The sequence below is a fragment of the Exophiala bonariae genome, assembly GCF_035927105.1.
Source record: "Exophiala bonariae strain CCFEE 5792 chromosome Unknown scaffold_8, whole genome shotgun sequence".
In the NCBI taxonomy this organism is placed as follows: Eukaryota; Fungi; Ascomycota; class Eurotiomycetes; order Chaetothyriales; family Herpotrichiellaceae; genus Exophiala; species Exophiala bonariae.
This window is the reverse complement of record NW_027042483.1, coordinates 753,898-768,192: the sequence shown is the minus strand read 5'-3', so window position 1 is coordinate 768,192 and position 14,295 is coordinate 753,898. Positions and strand designations below refer to the sequence as shown.

At 49.7% G+C, this 14,295-nt stretch overlaps 5 protein-coding genes across 5 annotated transcripts; 2 read left to right on the top strand and 3 right to left on the bottom strand.

The window, feature by feature from the left end:
• Positions 1 to 831: 831 nt before the first annotated feature.
• On the bottom strand, positions 832 to 1,909 carry LTR84_012711 (uncharacterized protein; the record flags this gene model as incomplete). The annotated part of the gene is made up of 2 exons (XM_064856228.1): positions 832 to 1,443; positions 1,490 to 1,909. The coding sequence occupies 2 exons, from the start codon at positions 1,907 to 1,909 to the stop codon at positions 832 to 834; spliced, it is 1,032 nt and encodes a 343-aa protein (XP_064708128.1).
• A 1,331-nt stretch (positions 1,910 to 3,240) lies between these two features.
• Positions 3,241 to 4,413, bottom strand: LTR84_012710 (uncharacterized protein; the record flags this gene model as incomplete). Its single annotated transcript, XM_064856227.1, has 1 exon — positions 3,241 to 4,413. The coding sequence occupies one exon, from the start codon at positions 4,411 to 4,413 to the stop codon at positions 3,241 to 3,243; it is 1,173 nt and encodes a 390-aa protein (XP_064708127.1).
• A 1,847-nt stretch (positions 4,414 to 6,260) lies between these two features.
• LTR84_012709 (uncharacterized protein) lies at positions 6,261 to 7,389 on the top strand (the record flags this gene model as incomplete). The annotated part of the gene is made up of 3 exons (XM_064856226.1): positions 6,261 to 6,471; positions 6,524 to 6,606; positions 6,658 to 7,389. 3 exons carry the CDS (start codon positions 6,261 to 6,263, stop codon positions 7,387 to 7,389), a joined length of 1,026 nt encoding a protein of 341 aa, XP_064708126.1.
• A 1,150-nt stretch (positions 7,390 to 8,539) lies between these two features.
• Positions 8,540 to 9,718, bottom strand: LTR84_012708 (uncharacterized protein; the record flags this gene model as incomplete). Its single annotated transcript, XM_064856225.1, has 2 exons — positions 8,540 to 9,462; positions 9,694 to 9,718. 2 exons carry the CDS (start codon positions 9,716 to 9,718, stop codon positions 8,540 to 8,542), a joined length of 948 nt encoding a protein of 315 aa, XP_064708125.1.
• A 2,135-nt stretch (positions 9,719 to 11,853) lies between these two features.
• Positions 11,854 to 14,242, top strand: LTR84_012707 (uncharacterized protein; the record flags this gene model as incomplete). The annotated part of the gene is made up of 2 exons (XM_064856224.1): positions 11,854 to 11,950; positions 12,006 to 14,242. 2 exons carry the CDS (start codon positions 11,854 to 11,856, stop codon positions 14,240 to 14,242), a joined length of 2,334 nt encoding a protein of 777 aa, XP_064708124.1.
• Between the last annotated feature and the right edge of the window lie 53 nt (positions 14,243 to 14,295).

Genomic DNA, 14,295 nt, shown 5'->3' with positions numbered 1-14,295 from the left:
TGCCAGAGTGGACTAATTGTCTCTGCTCCCTCTGTGCGCCTTTACTTCCTGTACTGCGAATAGGCCTGCAGGTGATGATGGTAGGTGGGTGCGATTATATGAAAAGGGATCAGAAGGAGTCTAGAAGACCTCTCGAGGATGGTGTGTCATCAGACGTAATTTGTGAAAGAGAACCATGAGGCAGAAGATATTTTATATTGTAATTCATGAAGTTTTTATTTATGCGTACCACGAAATCGCCCGTGGTCATTCTAGCTAAGCGTTCCTCCGGGCATGACGAACCCATGCATCCCCAGTACTAATACATCTAATCGAGTTGGACGGAAGACGTTCGACGGTTTGGGTGGCGATTGAGCCTCCCTTGGAGCGATGGAGTGCGCGGATATGCAGGAGCCGACGCTTGGTCGCAAAATACTACGAGAATGCCCATAAATTGCTTCTCTAGACTTGGTGCTGGTGGTCAAGTCTGCCGATGGTCATGAGCCGCGTTGCATTTCAGTGCAGAATTGACATTGAAGACAGCAACTATAGTCTTAGGGTCCAATGAGACGGGTTGAGCCACTGGAAACCTTGCGGGTGGGTTCTCTGCCCATATTTCATACTAGGTTGAAAGATAAGTCAGAGCTCGGTGAGCCTCGATCTTGGGGCATAGCGGGCGATCTGCTGTGGTGCATATTGATGTGCTGTAGAATGTTGGCTTCTTGATGCATAGTGGTATTCAGTAGGATAATGATCTCTAGTTGCATATCGATGTCTCGATGCATGGTGAGCCATTCGAAGATTTTGTCTATCCAGCGAAGTCGCACGGAGGCTGTCGTTAGGGTTTTCATGCTATGAATTTGCAAAGGCACTGCTTGATGCTTCACGTCGAGAAGCTTTCTTCCAGGCGTCCATGTTGGCCTCATATTCCTGCATTTGTTCTTGGTATCTGTCATCCCAAAGCTTCCTGTTTTCAGGACTCAGTCCATCCCACTCAGATTGAATCCGTGCGGGAATTGCGTGATGTGCGAAGTCGTCAGCCTCAAGTTGTGGGCGCATGTGATTGGTAAATTGGACAAAAGGAGCATCTGGTCTTTCAGGTCGTGTTTGGACAGCTGGGCCTCGACTAAGACCATTGGTATCAAGATGGGCGGCCCGCTGACTAGGAGAGTGCAGACCCAAGTGCTCATTGCCAGGAATGGGTGAGGATTGAGCATACATAGAGTCAGTAATCCCCAATTGTGCACCATGCTGCGGCGTGTTCGTAGACAGGCGGGAAGAACGAGGTAGAGCCGCTGGCTCTATAGGGGTTGCAGACGAAAAGGAATTCGCAGGAGCCAAGTTGGGCAGGGAGGACTGTTGATATGGTGCAGGGGATGGATCTCCGGGGAGATTGGTATTCAGAATAGTTTCGCCTCGATAATTGTTGTTGGCTCTCCTGCGTCTTTCAGGTCTTTCTTGAGGCTGTACCGAGTAAGCTTCTATTACCACCGGTGAAAGGTCGACCAACCTCAGGTTCCTCTTCGTCACTTTCTTCTGAACTGTCATCTAATAATCCATCACCCTCCGGTCGGGAGCGCAGTAGTTCCTGGGTGATGCCAGGTCCTGCCAATTCTGCGAGGTTGCCTCTTCCATTTGCTAGAAGACCGAGTCTTTCGCGCTGTTCGGGAGTGAGCTTTTTGGCCGGTGTTGTCATGATGTCTTTGAGTTGGTTAAGCAGGATGGCTCGTAGAAGGCGCATTTTCTCGACATGTTCGGTCTCTTGTATGATTTTGCGGCGCGTGGCATCATTGTTTGTTTCGATCTCTGCAAGGCGCCTTTTGAGGGCAATGCATTTCTTTCGATAGGCAAGTTCTTGTGTAGGTGCTAGAGGAGCACTGCGATGTTGGTTTTCACCAGGTGGGGGAAATGGTCCTTGAACGGCGTCCATGTTGGGAAATCAGTTCACCTATGCTCAAGAGGTCCAAATTCAGTCTGTTTGTTTGAAGTTATGCGGGTGTAAATCAGTAAAAAGATTATTCCAAAGGCATGGAGAGTGACACTGTAAATTGAAGACGTGTGTTCATGGTTGTCAGTCGCGTTATATCACCCAACTGAAGGCATAGTAATGCCATGGTCGCTCCTTCCAGTGCCAAGCCATAGTTGAATGGCGCGCAGTTGACCCCCGATTGGGAAGGGGGAGATGCCGCCCTTGCTTGCCCCGAGGAGCCAGCCCTGGGGGCAGCTAGGGGGACAATTAGGCGGTCCACAATGGCCGTAGGGCTTTGGTAATGGGCCTTAGGCGACACTGGCAGGGTGGTTGGACGAAGGCATATTCCTAAACCAACCTGCTGTTAACCACACTACCCGTTGATGACACCTAGGTAGTTAGTTAACTAGGTAAGCACGCGAATATCGGGTGTTCAGCTACACTGTACTGGCTTGACTTCTAAGTACCTTTAATCTATCCAGAAGTTAACATGATCCGTCCCTACTTTCACCTCACAGGTCTGTTTCGGGGCCCCACGGTACTGCTCTATGCTTCTGATGCGGGACAGAGTGAATCACACTGAGTCAATTCTCATCATTACGCAATCTGAAGATTCCACCAATTAATGCAGTCGTTTATTAGTGTATCTCGGTTTTCAACCTTCGAGGAGACAAGGGTTCAGAACTTGACTCTCGAGAAGATAGATACCTCGATTCTGGCTGCGAAAGCATCAACTTGTATCCTCCTCTGGGCTTCCCATTGTCAACTCTGATACCACAGCACTTCCCTTTGTGAAACTTATGCTATTCAACCCGCTGGCTGGAATCTAATGAAGGGAGCAGACTGATGAGAAGACCAGCGCGAGGATCGAACGAGCATGGTCTAGTTCCTTTGCCGCGCCAGTAGCTGACCATACCGGCAGATCGATCGAATGGTCAGCATGGACGACAACGACATATGATTTTGGACTCTGACCCGGGAGCCTCTCGTCAGTATCGATCGCCATTGAACAACTTGATGCATCCGTTGAAGCGCCCTCTGGCCATGCCTTCAGAGCCGCAAATGCGCCGCAACGCCCAACCGCAGGCTTGTGAACAGTATCGCAGGTCCAAAATTCGCTGTGATCATGGAAGTCCGAATTGCTGTCTCCTTCGGAACCTGGAGACTCTATTCCTGCCAACAAGGAGAGCGCCTTTGTATCTGGCCATGTAGTTAAGAACTCCTATGTAGGACGCCTAACCGACTCCAAAAGTAAGTCTGAGTAAAACTCCCCATGAGCCTCACCCAGCGGCTCATCGATACACCGACTGTGCTTCCTGAACACCATTCTCTTTCACCTCCTTGGAAACAAGGATACGATTAAACACTCTTTCCAGTCGGACCATGGCTTCGTCGAGGATCTGATAATGGACCACGATCCTCGCACCCATCAGCTTGAGTCCTTCTTCGTGACCGACGCGAATAATGTCATCAACTGGGACGCCGCTGTATGGCAGATCCAACCAGACCATATTAGTCTCGACCGGATGGGTGACCTTCCCTCCACGCTCGACCCACATCTTCTCAATAGCCTTGGCCTTATAGTGGGTTTCGCGCAATCGACCGCCTTCGCCATTGGGTCCAGTGCCAAATCCTTCCGTGACTGCTACTCGTGCCGCAGCTGCGATAACCCCAGCCTGGCGAATCCCGCCACCGATACTCTTTCTAACCCATCGGCAGTGCTCCAGAGTTTTGCTCGGGCCGACAATGATGCTACCCATGGGAGCACCGAGACCTTTAGAGAAGCACAACTGGGCTGTATCGAAGCACTCGAGATAGTTCTTGAGGGAGCCGGCACCTGCAGAGACAGCCTCCCAGAGCCGGGCACCGTCCAAGTGCATTTTGATACCATTGGTATGCGCGAACTCGGAAATCTTTTGCACCTCTGTCAAGGGCGTAATGACACCGGCCAGAGTGTTCTCGAGAGAGATAACACGGGTGGGAGCGACATGAATGTTGTTGCTTATCACAGCGTCTCGCTTTATGTCCTCGAGAGTCAAGTATTGACCATTGACTGGGTAGCAGGCTTGCATATGAGCCTGAGATAGTGACGAGCAGCCTCCCGCTTCGGCGACTAAGATATGGGACTTATGGTGGCAGAGAATGGCGTGTGGCGGTTGTGTCAGAAGTGACCTTAGGGCAATTTGATTGCCCATCGTTCCTGACATAACTAGCAGACTGTCTTCCTTGCCAGTTATCTCGGCGATAAAGCTTTCAAACTCTGTGGTGGTTTGATCCTCTTGGTAGACGTCGTCCATTAGAGTTGACTGGGCTATCGCTTGTAGCATCGACAATGTCGGCGTGGTGATAGTGTCGGTACGGAAGTCATATGCTGCTGGACCTGGCCCGCACCACGAGCTCGAGACCTTGATAACATTGCCGGACGGTTGTTCCGCATGCACGGGGGAAATATCAATGCTACCCATGAGGACTGTTGTTCGTGGATACTCTGTGATAACTTTGCCTCTGAACGTGGCCAGCGGTCAAGGTACGTTACGGGCGGGAACAGCGAACAGGATATACATATCAATACGCCTTGTGATCAAAAATGACGGTACGAATGCGCTAGTTGATGCTGTTAGTTTGATATGACACAATTCTCCGTTGTCGCTGGGCGTTAGCCTGGATTTCACGTGGAAGATGGAGACTCCAGTCCTCACCGGAGTCCCCGGTGTTGCACACCTACTCCGTAGTCCCTGGCACCTTGATTTCGGCGTGCAACGTGGAGTTGACAGATGCAAATGTCGCGTCACCGAAGCAGGTTGTCTTCTAGGACAGTGCTGAATCCGATACCGGGATTGAGTGCAACTTAAATCTTTCTGTCCTTTTTGCTTCAAGAGCGAAGGATAGAAACAACTGGAAGGAAAGGAAAGATGATGTGGGGTGAAGTCCGCCTGGTCAACCCCTTCGACTTGTGCGTGGTTCAGCGCATCCTTTGCAATAGGATAGTTTTCTACCTCCACCACGGACGCCCAGGTCTACACAAACATTCGATGCTGAGAAGCATTCTCGAAGTTGCGACATCGAAATCTGGATTGAAGAAATTATAATATACCAGTGCCGTGGTGCTACTACTTCGTACCCCAAGAATTGGCAGACCAACCCGTCTCTGGTAACGGGTCGAGAACGCCCGGGGAGCCCCTGGCATTCTCACGTGCCCTTCTTGCCTGTGGAAAAGCAGGACCTTGACCTGGAAGATCACCTTGAACAATCAAATCATCGTGTTCATCCAAAGCCACCATATTACTGCCAATCTTGAGCAAAGTGTGTGCAAACATGGGACTCAACATGGGTTCACGTCAACCCTCGTTCCCAACAATTCGCGGTAGGTTCAAATCAATCATGGGGGGCAACCTCTATCGCGATCAGAGAGTTCAAAGGCGTGGATATTCCTCCCGTTCTTGGGGATAATCGAAACTCTTATCACTTTTATCAAACAGAATCTCCAACAGATGAGTCCCCTGAAGTCCAACCCCAGATACTAATTGGCCCCCTTTCCAACGTATTTGATGCATGAACATGAGGGGAAAGGGACACGCCACCAGAATGCAGACGAAGGATGGCTTCAAAATCCCATCATCCCACCCGTAACCCTCGATGTGTGGAAGTTTACCTGTGGTGGCGCTCAAGGATCAGCGTTGTTCAACTGGCCTCTTCTCTGGCTTTTTGTCCGTATTGGCAGGACTAATTGTCCGATATGCAACCAATCAGTCCTGTCAGCCTCGAATTCCTCTAAATATACCCCTGCCAAGTCCCCTTTTTCGGATCTATCCAACACACGCTAACGTCTTCCTCACGACTTCTCGCGTCCCCTTGGTCAATTCCCCAACCGCCTTCACACCATCCAAGGCCTTCTTCACGCGTTTTTGGTCAACACCACCCATCTTCAACCCGCAGCGACGGCACGTACCTGGATGGAAAATGACTCTTGACCAGGTTCTACATTGGCTATCTTCCCAGGACTGGAAAGGTTGTCTCTGCCGTAAGCCAGAGAGACCACCTCGTGCCATGCCGTTCCTAGGGTCTAGAGCGCCATTCATACACTCAGGACCTGATCGATCCCTCGACTCATATACCGTTGCATCTGCTGATTCCTCTCGAGTTGTAGCCATAACAAACTTGTCTCCTTGTCGATGTTGTGAACAGGTCGCCTATTTTCCATATTCTGAGCAGATTTGTTACTTAACCGCTGAATATTCAATAGAACGAGTGATAACTGACCCGGTTTCCCTATTGGGCAGTCCTGCCAATCTGTCAGCCGCTTCCGCACGGGATGAGCCAGGTTCCAACAGATCTCCTGCCACATGATAATGCGGTAGGAGAAATCTACAAAGTGAACATCTCATTCATCGCTGTGACGTCGTTGATCATTGGACTGCGGTTAGTAGTCCGAGGTTTCGTCGTCAAGCATATTGCTGTAGATGACTATCTCATGGTGGCGGCTGGACTATTTTCCACTGCATTCTCTACCATGACTATAGTTGGTAAGTCCTGTGAGGTGTGACTATATTCCCAATGTATTCTGATCCAGAATAGGCATCAGATATGGCCTCGGAAAGCACATCTATGATATCCCACAGGACCAACATCTGATTGACAGGACGAAGAAAGTGATTCAGGTACGTTCAGACTTGGTCATCAATGAAGCGCGCCAAAACTGACCATCACAGACGCTATGGACCTGTCAGATCATGTACGCTACAGCACTCATGCTGGTCAAGATCTCCATTGTGACGTCCTATCTACGAGTCTTCCCAACGGTACTCTTCCGTCGCATAATGTACACCCTCAGTGCTGCCATCATTGCTGTATGGATCTGCAGTATCCTAGTCACCATCTTCCAGTGCAAGCCTGTACGAGCAGCATGGGACTTCAACTTGACAAGGAACTGCTTGCCCATCGTCAAGTTCTTTTACTTTGCGACAGCCTTTTCAATCTTCACTGATTTCTTGCTGTGTACGCTACCACTCCCAGTGTTTTGGAAGCTGAAGCTCCCGGCCAGGCAGAAGTACATTGTCTCTGTACTGTTTGGAGTCGGGTTGTTCGCCACTGTTGCTTCTGCTCTCAGGATCACCGTCATTCCTGCTGTCGATGATCTCGACGTCACGATGGGATCAGTATCTACGATAAAGTGGTCGGTTGTGGAAGTGGGAACTGGCATTGTCTGTGCCTGCATACCGTGCTTGAAACCACTTTTTAAGAACCTTCTGCCGGACAAGAACTCATCTCACAACCGATCCGGTGGTGGAAGATCGGACAGGACTGGTCCATACACTCCCAAGATTCCTCAAAGTGAAGAAAGCCACGAACTCACCAAGCCCACAGAAGGATGGACGTCTTGGAGTCGACAAGACTCAAGACTCAAGGCTGCTCCTGTGATTACGACGAAGAATTTTATCTGATGGCGAAAACCATCGCAGCAGTCGGATTGACAGAAGTTTCTGCTTGCAACCACAACATTCTTCATCTGTGAGTGCCAACGACCAGCCAGCACAGACTCTACTTTCCAATTTCTTGCACAATATCTCTTTCTCCCTCTCTTCGAGAGTCGACCTGATGGAAAGTCCTGTCAGGCGCCGGGTTTCATTTGATGTTTTGTCCTTTCAAAGAATAGCAGCGCAAGCAATCAGCCTTATAAAGCATAAATTTCAACCAAGACCAACCACAGCGATCATGAATGTACGACACGAGACCTCCGGCAAAAGTAGCCACGAATTGTAATGCCAAATGGTGGCTTACCTCTATCATTCGCTTGTTCGCAGGCATCATCGACGACATGTCATCTCTCGTTGGTACTGTGTGTTGAGCCCCTTTCAAACAGGGATTCACACGAAACTATCACTTCCTGGGAGTCATACGCCTCCCACAAAAGGGGAACAGGTCTTCGACTGTGCAGCACATAATTCTCCTACTACATTGTTATCATCTAACGGCGGATCTATGATATCACTATCCTTCAGCAAGTTTCCCTTCTGGTTGTCATCATATCGAATTCCATGGAAGGAGGGTGTGGAATTCTTTTCCAAATCATTCTCCTTGTGGTGGGATATTCTGCTTCTAGCAAACAATTCTAGTGCCTTGCATACCGTCACACAGATAGTCCACACGGACTCAGATGTGGACAGTGAGCTCGCAGCCCTGGGAGTTTTGCATATTGTAGACCAGACTTTGTAATCGCTTTCTCGAATTGCTGAATATAAATATAGTGCCTGGCATGGCACTCTTTCTACGTTTTTTTGATCGCTGTTTGCGCTCGTAATTACAACATCGAGGGAAGCCTCGTCAACGATGATGCGAATGCCTCTAATGCCGGTATTTGGCCCTGTGCCCCCAGATATAATGCTATATGCTGGGCCGGTCTTTTAACACGATTAGCTCCATCTGTATGAGACACGAGCGCCGTCCCATAGATTCCGCGTTCCCAAAACCCCAAGTTCTATCGATGAAAGTAGGTGTCTCATCAGTCTATGTGTCTCCCAATTAAATAAGCGTCCAGTACCCGAAAATAGGAAGTCTCAAATTGAACCACCCATTGAAGAAGTACCCTTCTGCTCACTCGTCCCTGGGCGTCAGAATGGGCCTAACCCAACAGTTCTTACTGTCGGGACAAACAGCGGAGCGATCGAGCTTCTTATCCCTGGGGCCCGTCGGCCCAGAAGTATACTTCCGCTGGCCAAAGATATTGACCTGTCCCGGCGTTTTGTCAGGCAACTGCTTGTCGCCCCACTTACCCGCGAAATTGAGGTACGACACTGGATCCGCGCCGTTATAAGCGGCGAAGGACCTGGCACCGACGTCGTACGTGTACGTGTACGCATTCGGCGCGGGATCCCAGAACACGCCGCGGTCGGTATGGTCGACGAGCGGGCCGACGACAGAATTGAAGTTCGGGATCGTGTGGTCGTGAGGGCCGGGGGTCGCGTAGTTGGCATGCGAGCCCTTGGCGACGTAGACGACGGGTCGCACGCCGTCGCTGTGCTTCTCGACCGCGCTGTACTGGAACGCCTGGCCGCCCGAGTGCTGGCTGTAGTAGACGCTCTGGGGCGTGCCGTTGGCGAACCGCACCATCGTGTGCTCCCAGTCGCCGACGTGGTCGCCGAACTCGAGCCCCGGGTTGTCGAATACCCAGTTGCCTTGGTTGTATGTGTAGTAGTAAAAGTAGAAGGCGTCGAGCACGTTGTTGGCCTTTGCCACCGTAACGATCACGCTCGCACGCGTGTTGCCGATCGACCCATCGGTCGCTGGTCGTGTGCCTTGGAACCAGCCGGGGAGGGCGCGGATTCCTTCGTTGGATGTCAGGAAAACGTCGGCGCCCCCGTTCGCGAATGCATTGAGGCTGTCTAGGTTTCCTGGGTTTAAGGGCGAAGGCGCTGCGAGCGGAGCACCATTTCCATCTACTGGGCGGCTGTTGGCGATATGTGCCGCGATGTCAGAGGGGAAGTATTTCTCCGATGCTGAGAGATAGACCACAGGTGCTGAGAGTTGTCCGATTAGTCTTTTCTCTTTAGCCCACAAATCTAGGAATGAGGGATCACAGTACCATAACGACGAACGAAATCAGGTATATCCCGCCTTTGAAGGTTCGCTGTCAAAGGGAAAGAGAATGAACATGACGCAAACAACAGAATAAACGCGCACTGAAATACGAATAACATTTTTGCGGCCAAAAGCAAGAGTTCCACAACTTAACCTCTGCGTTTCCTTACCTCTTTGTCGGTTTTTGAGGGCCATGCGACCTTTTTTAAATGTATGCATTCTATGTCCATGGAGGCAAATTCATCTTGGCCATGCTCTCACCAGTTGAAGAGCAAGCAGCTTCAAATAAACGGTCATTGGGCTTTGCAGTCACCAGGTCAAGTGTTGGCAATTAGAACGAAGCCCATGTTAGCAGAGTTGGTCAGCATTCCAGTTGGTCCAGGGGTTCTTTGGAAAGAAGGTAAAACCTGGTGAGTGGTACAGAAGAACATCTCGTTCCGGATCGTGATGTTAAGCGAATGCTTGGTTGCTTCACGGATAAGATTTGGGTGACGGACTAATCTTCAATTTCCTGGGTGGCGGCCAATAGGATTGATGGGGGAGACTCCTATTATACAGGACCCTTGGAACGGTTGTTTCTAGACACCGCCTCAACGGTGAAGAGAATGAAAAAGAGATTGATGATCTCGAGTTATCACTGATGCAAATGGTGAATGCATTCCATGGTACTGAGGAAAATTTGTTGTCGATTACGAGCAGCACCCCCGAGTCGCAGCAAAATTACAAGATTGGTCTGCGAGTTGGAGAGCGAGGCTTGGCATAGGGAGTCAACCACGTGGCAAGGTCCAGCTGATAGCATCACCAGGCTCTGCGTCGTACAATAAGGTGTTCCAAGACAGTCCAGGTAGTTGTTCCCCTGGGAGAGGTGAAACTTTCATGGGAGATCGATACGTCGAAATTGCGGCACTTCAGCCAAAGGCCATTGGATGTGATTTCTTCTTCGTCCTGTTCTTTATGATGCATATGTACAAGAGTGCTTTATAATCATCTTGAAGCACTTTGATCCGACGGTCCTCTCCCATCATGACCTCTGAAAAGTCTACCACAATGTCTTGTGGCCAAAAAGCAGGCGAACCATGCCGACGAAAGACAACGTTACGCTGCCGTAAAGCATAGCGTAGTAGGGGTATAACAAATATCCGCTTCGGGAGGTCTGTCAAGTAAGACGCGGTCAGCATGTATGTAAGAAGAAAAATGATTGTAATAGATCACGGTATGTAGGTAGGATCTTTCGGGTAACCTGGTGAATTCGTCCAACAGAAAATGCAGGGAAACAAGGTATCGCATGTGGGCTATTCGTCGTGCACCTGCCCGGGTACAGAAATGTTTTCGAGGTAGATCGGTTGAATGAGAGCTTGAGATCCAGAGAAAGTGGTCAATGACCATGTAACGGTGGATCTAAAATGCCCATCCAATATTCCCACGTCTCTCTAGTCGCCTGATCGATCACGTCCTCCCTCAAAAGGTTGTGTTTGTGCTCTTGAGGCTCGTCTACCCGTTTGTTGATCGATACGCGAAAATTCCAAGATCGAGTTGGATGGGGAACTGTGACGGGAAAGTTGTATGTGAGGAGAGGCCAATTCGCTGGCAGCTCCGGGCTTCGAAATATCAAGACTGAAATCCACTAACCTTCCACCATTGTCTCTTGCCATCGTGGTTCTGGAATAGGCGTTGATAGTAGGGAACTCGGTTTTCGCGGAAGGTATATCTAAGCAGATACAGTCATTAGCTACCTGTATAGTCGAAGTGTCCTTCGCAGGAGCTGGAATTGAGAGTTATGTACTCACCCCCACCGTTGAGTTGCTGTCGGCCTGAACATGCGAGCTCGGGTGGCCTGCATCATGCGAGCAGCTGTAGGGGTAACCATCGTGCCGACTGAGTAGAGATTGAGACTGGATTAGGCCACGTTGAGTATTGTGGTAGAGGTGACTTGAGAAGCGCTGAAGTTGAGGTTCGGACGGTGCAGCAAAGCAGCCGCACCAGAGCTTCGGCGCCAAGGCCAACACGTGACGCTACTGTAAATTTTGGTATTTGCTGGTATTGACATCTCCTGATCCTAGAGAAATCCGAGAAATCCGAGCTACCTTTCCAATAATGATGCCTCCAATTCTAAGGCAATCGAAGTCATGATAGTTGTTTTACAGTTCATTGATCAGTTGTGTCCAATTGGTTATTTTTGCCTCATTATCGCAAAGAGTCCCTCCCCAGTTTTTGTTCCCCTACATGCGATTCTTGGGGAAGACAGTCGCGCAATGTAACAAAGCACAGCTCTCATATTATGGCGTCTATCGCCTTACACGATGTCAAAGACGGGTCTTGCATCTATCGCCATGGCAACATTGGCATCCAAGCGCTTGCTCTCGAAGCTTTGCAGGGCCGGTATTGTCGTGTCAAAGTTCTACGTTGTCGACCGTAAGGACCCGATCGGTGTCGACTGAAGCCGATTCATTGGAGTCCACGACATGGGAGGATCTGCTCACAGATGCCTTCATGTATGGTCTTCGATCCAAGGAAGAGTTACTCTTTGAGGCCGATGTTGACCATTGGCGAGACCTTGGGAGCCGTCTTGTTGACGGAGCTCCAGGTCGATATAACATTGAGCTTTGGCTGATCCTTCTGCGAGCCCAAGCTCTTCAGTATGGCCACAATGGCATCAAGGCCATATGGGAAGGTCTCCGCATGCGTGGTCCCATGGTTCGGCTCGATGATGATGATCCACGAGTCAACTCCCTCTGGAATGTTTTCGTCGCTGCCGGGTCGGCGGACGAACAGTTTCTGTGGATCATCAGCACCAGAGCCCGAGAAAGCAAATTTGTTCGACCGGCAATATATGCGGAGATTGTGTCCGCCGCTTTGGAAAGTCAGTATCCTACACGTGCTTTGAAATTTTCGAATTATCATCTTGACTCATTCCGTGGCCGAGACGACCTGATCGCCATCTTTTCAGCCGCCATAAAATCAAATCACCCCCGTGCACTTGAGGGATTTTGCAAGATATACGACCGGGTTCCACGATACGATATATACTCAAGTATCATCCCCCTTTTGTGGGAACAGAATCGGCCTTCCGATGCATTTTATATGCATTTATTTCTGTTATCGAAAGGAGATCTGCCTGATCGCTTCGAACTGCTAGAACCGTTTATTCACCATCTCGCCTCCAACGATCAAAGTGTAACTCCATTTGTTACTGCTCTTACTTCCGCTGGTGCATCATTCGAAGCTCAAATTCGCCATTTCTGGGCTGCAGAAAAGAATATACACGCAGAGTATCCTTCAATATCTCAAAATCTTGTTGCGAGTAAACTCGCAAGACCTCCAAATCAGAAACTGAGCGATCACTTTGTCGCACGAGCATTTGCGACACGGGCCTTCTCATTCGAGTTTGCTGTAAACACTATGCGGCTACTCGGCCTTGTGGAGATTGGCCCTTTAGCAACACGCGAGGTGGTAATTTGGAGTAGTGATGCCAGCACGTTGCTAAGTCGATTTCAACTCCTCCGCAAGGTCGGTGTTGATAGTGGAGCTTCGACTTTTGTTCGAACAATTCACAATGCTAGCGAAGCCGGCCAGTGGGAGATCGTGCAGTCCTTAGCCAAATCTGATCTCCACCATGAGACATTTGCTGACAGAGCTTTACAAGAACGGTTACTGACGCAATACTACCACGAAAAGGACTGGTCACAAGTCAATAGAACACTTGCTATCATAAACATGGGGAAATTTGGGCACAACGAAAAGGGACGAGCTGCCACCGCTCTTTTGCTGATCATGTTGAAGGCAGGCCACTTCCACGCTGCTACTCAACTTATGTCCAGAATGCGGCAACAGAACCAGAATCTCGATGGACGGACCACATCGAAAGAGATCGGACTTGCACTACGCCAATGGTATCAACGGTCAAACCAAGAAATGGTCGCTGCCAAATCCAGCAGCGATCAACTGGCATTGCTCATTGGACTTTTGCAAGACCTGGTAGCGTCTGGACCATACGTCTCACTGGAGACTTGGCGAGTTCCATTGATCGCGTTGGCAAAGGCCCAGCGTTTCAAAGCATTCGAGTACTTAACCATCTGGATCGCAGAATGGTATCGACCAAATGGTTTGCATTCCCAGTATTGGGATATTTCACCATCAGGTCCATCCAGCAATTTAAATAACCTCTTCACACCTACGTTTCAGAGAATGCTTGTCAGCTGGTGTTTTCGGATACCAAAAGGACGAAATGCCCCCTCTGCTAATCATTGCATGAGATGGGCTCCGATCTTGAAGAAACTGCAAGCAAATTATGGTCTTACAATTAACGACGGTGAAATCTGGTGGACCTATGTCCGGCGTTTACGGAAGATTTTCTCGATATCATCTCATTCCTTTATTCGGCATCATAATCGCCTCATGAGATCACGCAACCGGATGGCCCTCTGGGAATATTGGCATATGTATAAGACCATGTGGGACTGCAGACTGAACAAGTCCGAAGTTGATGGTATTAGAGCGACAGTTCAGGGTTTATATTCGACGAATCGATCAGAACGGAAGTGGGAGACAACTCGGCGGCGTGGTCAGCCTAGCTTTCGCTTCGAAAGTACAGATGACGCAGCTGCAGTAAGAGCTGCCTTGGTCGCTAAACGAAGAGGCACCAGGCATGGGAAAGGTCATATTGATATGGAGGATGATGCACGAAGTACAGTCCCATATGGTAGAATCATCCGAACATGATAAAAGCAGCGTCGTTTCATGTCAAATATATGGCGCCGCTTTGAGCCTCCAAT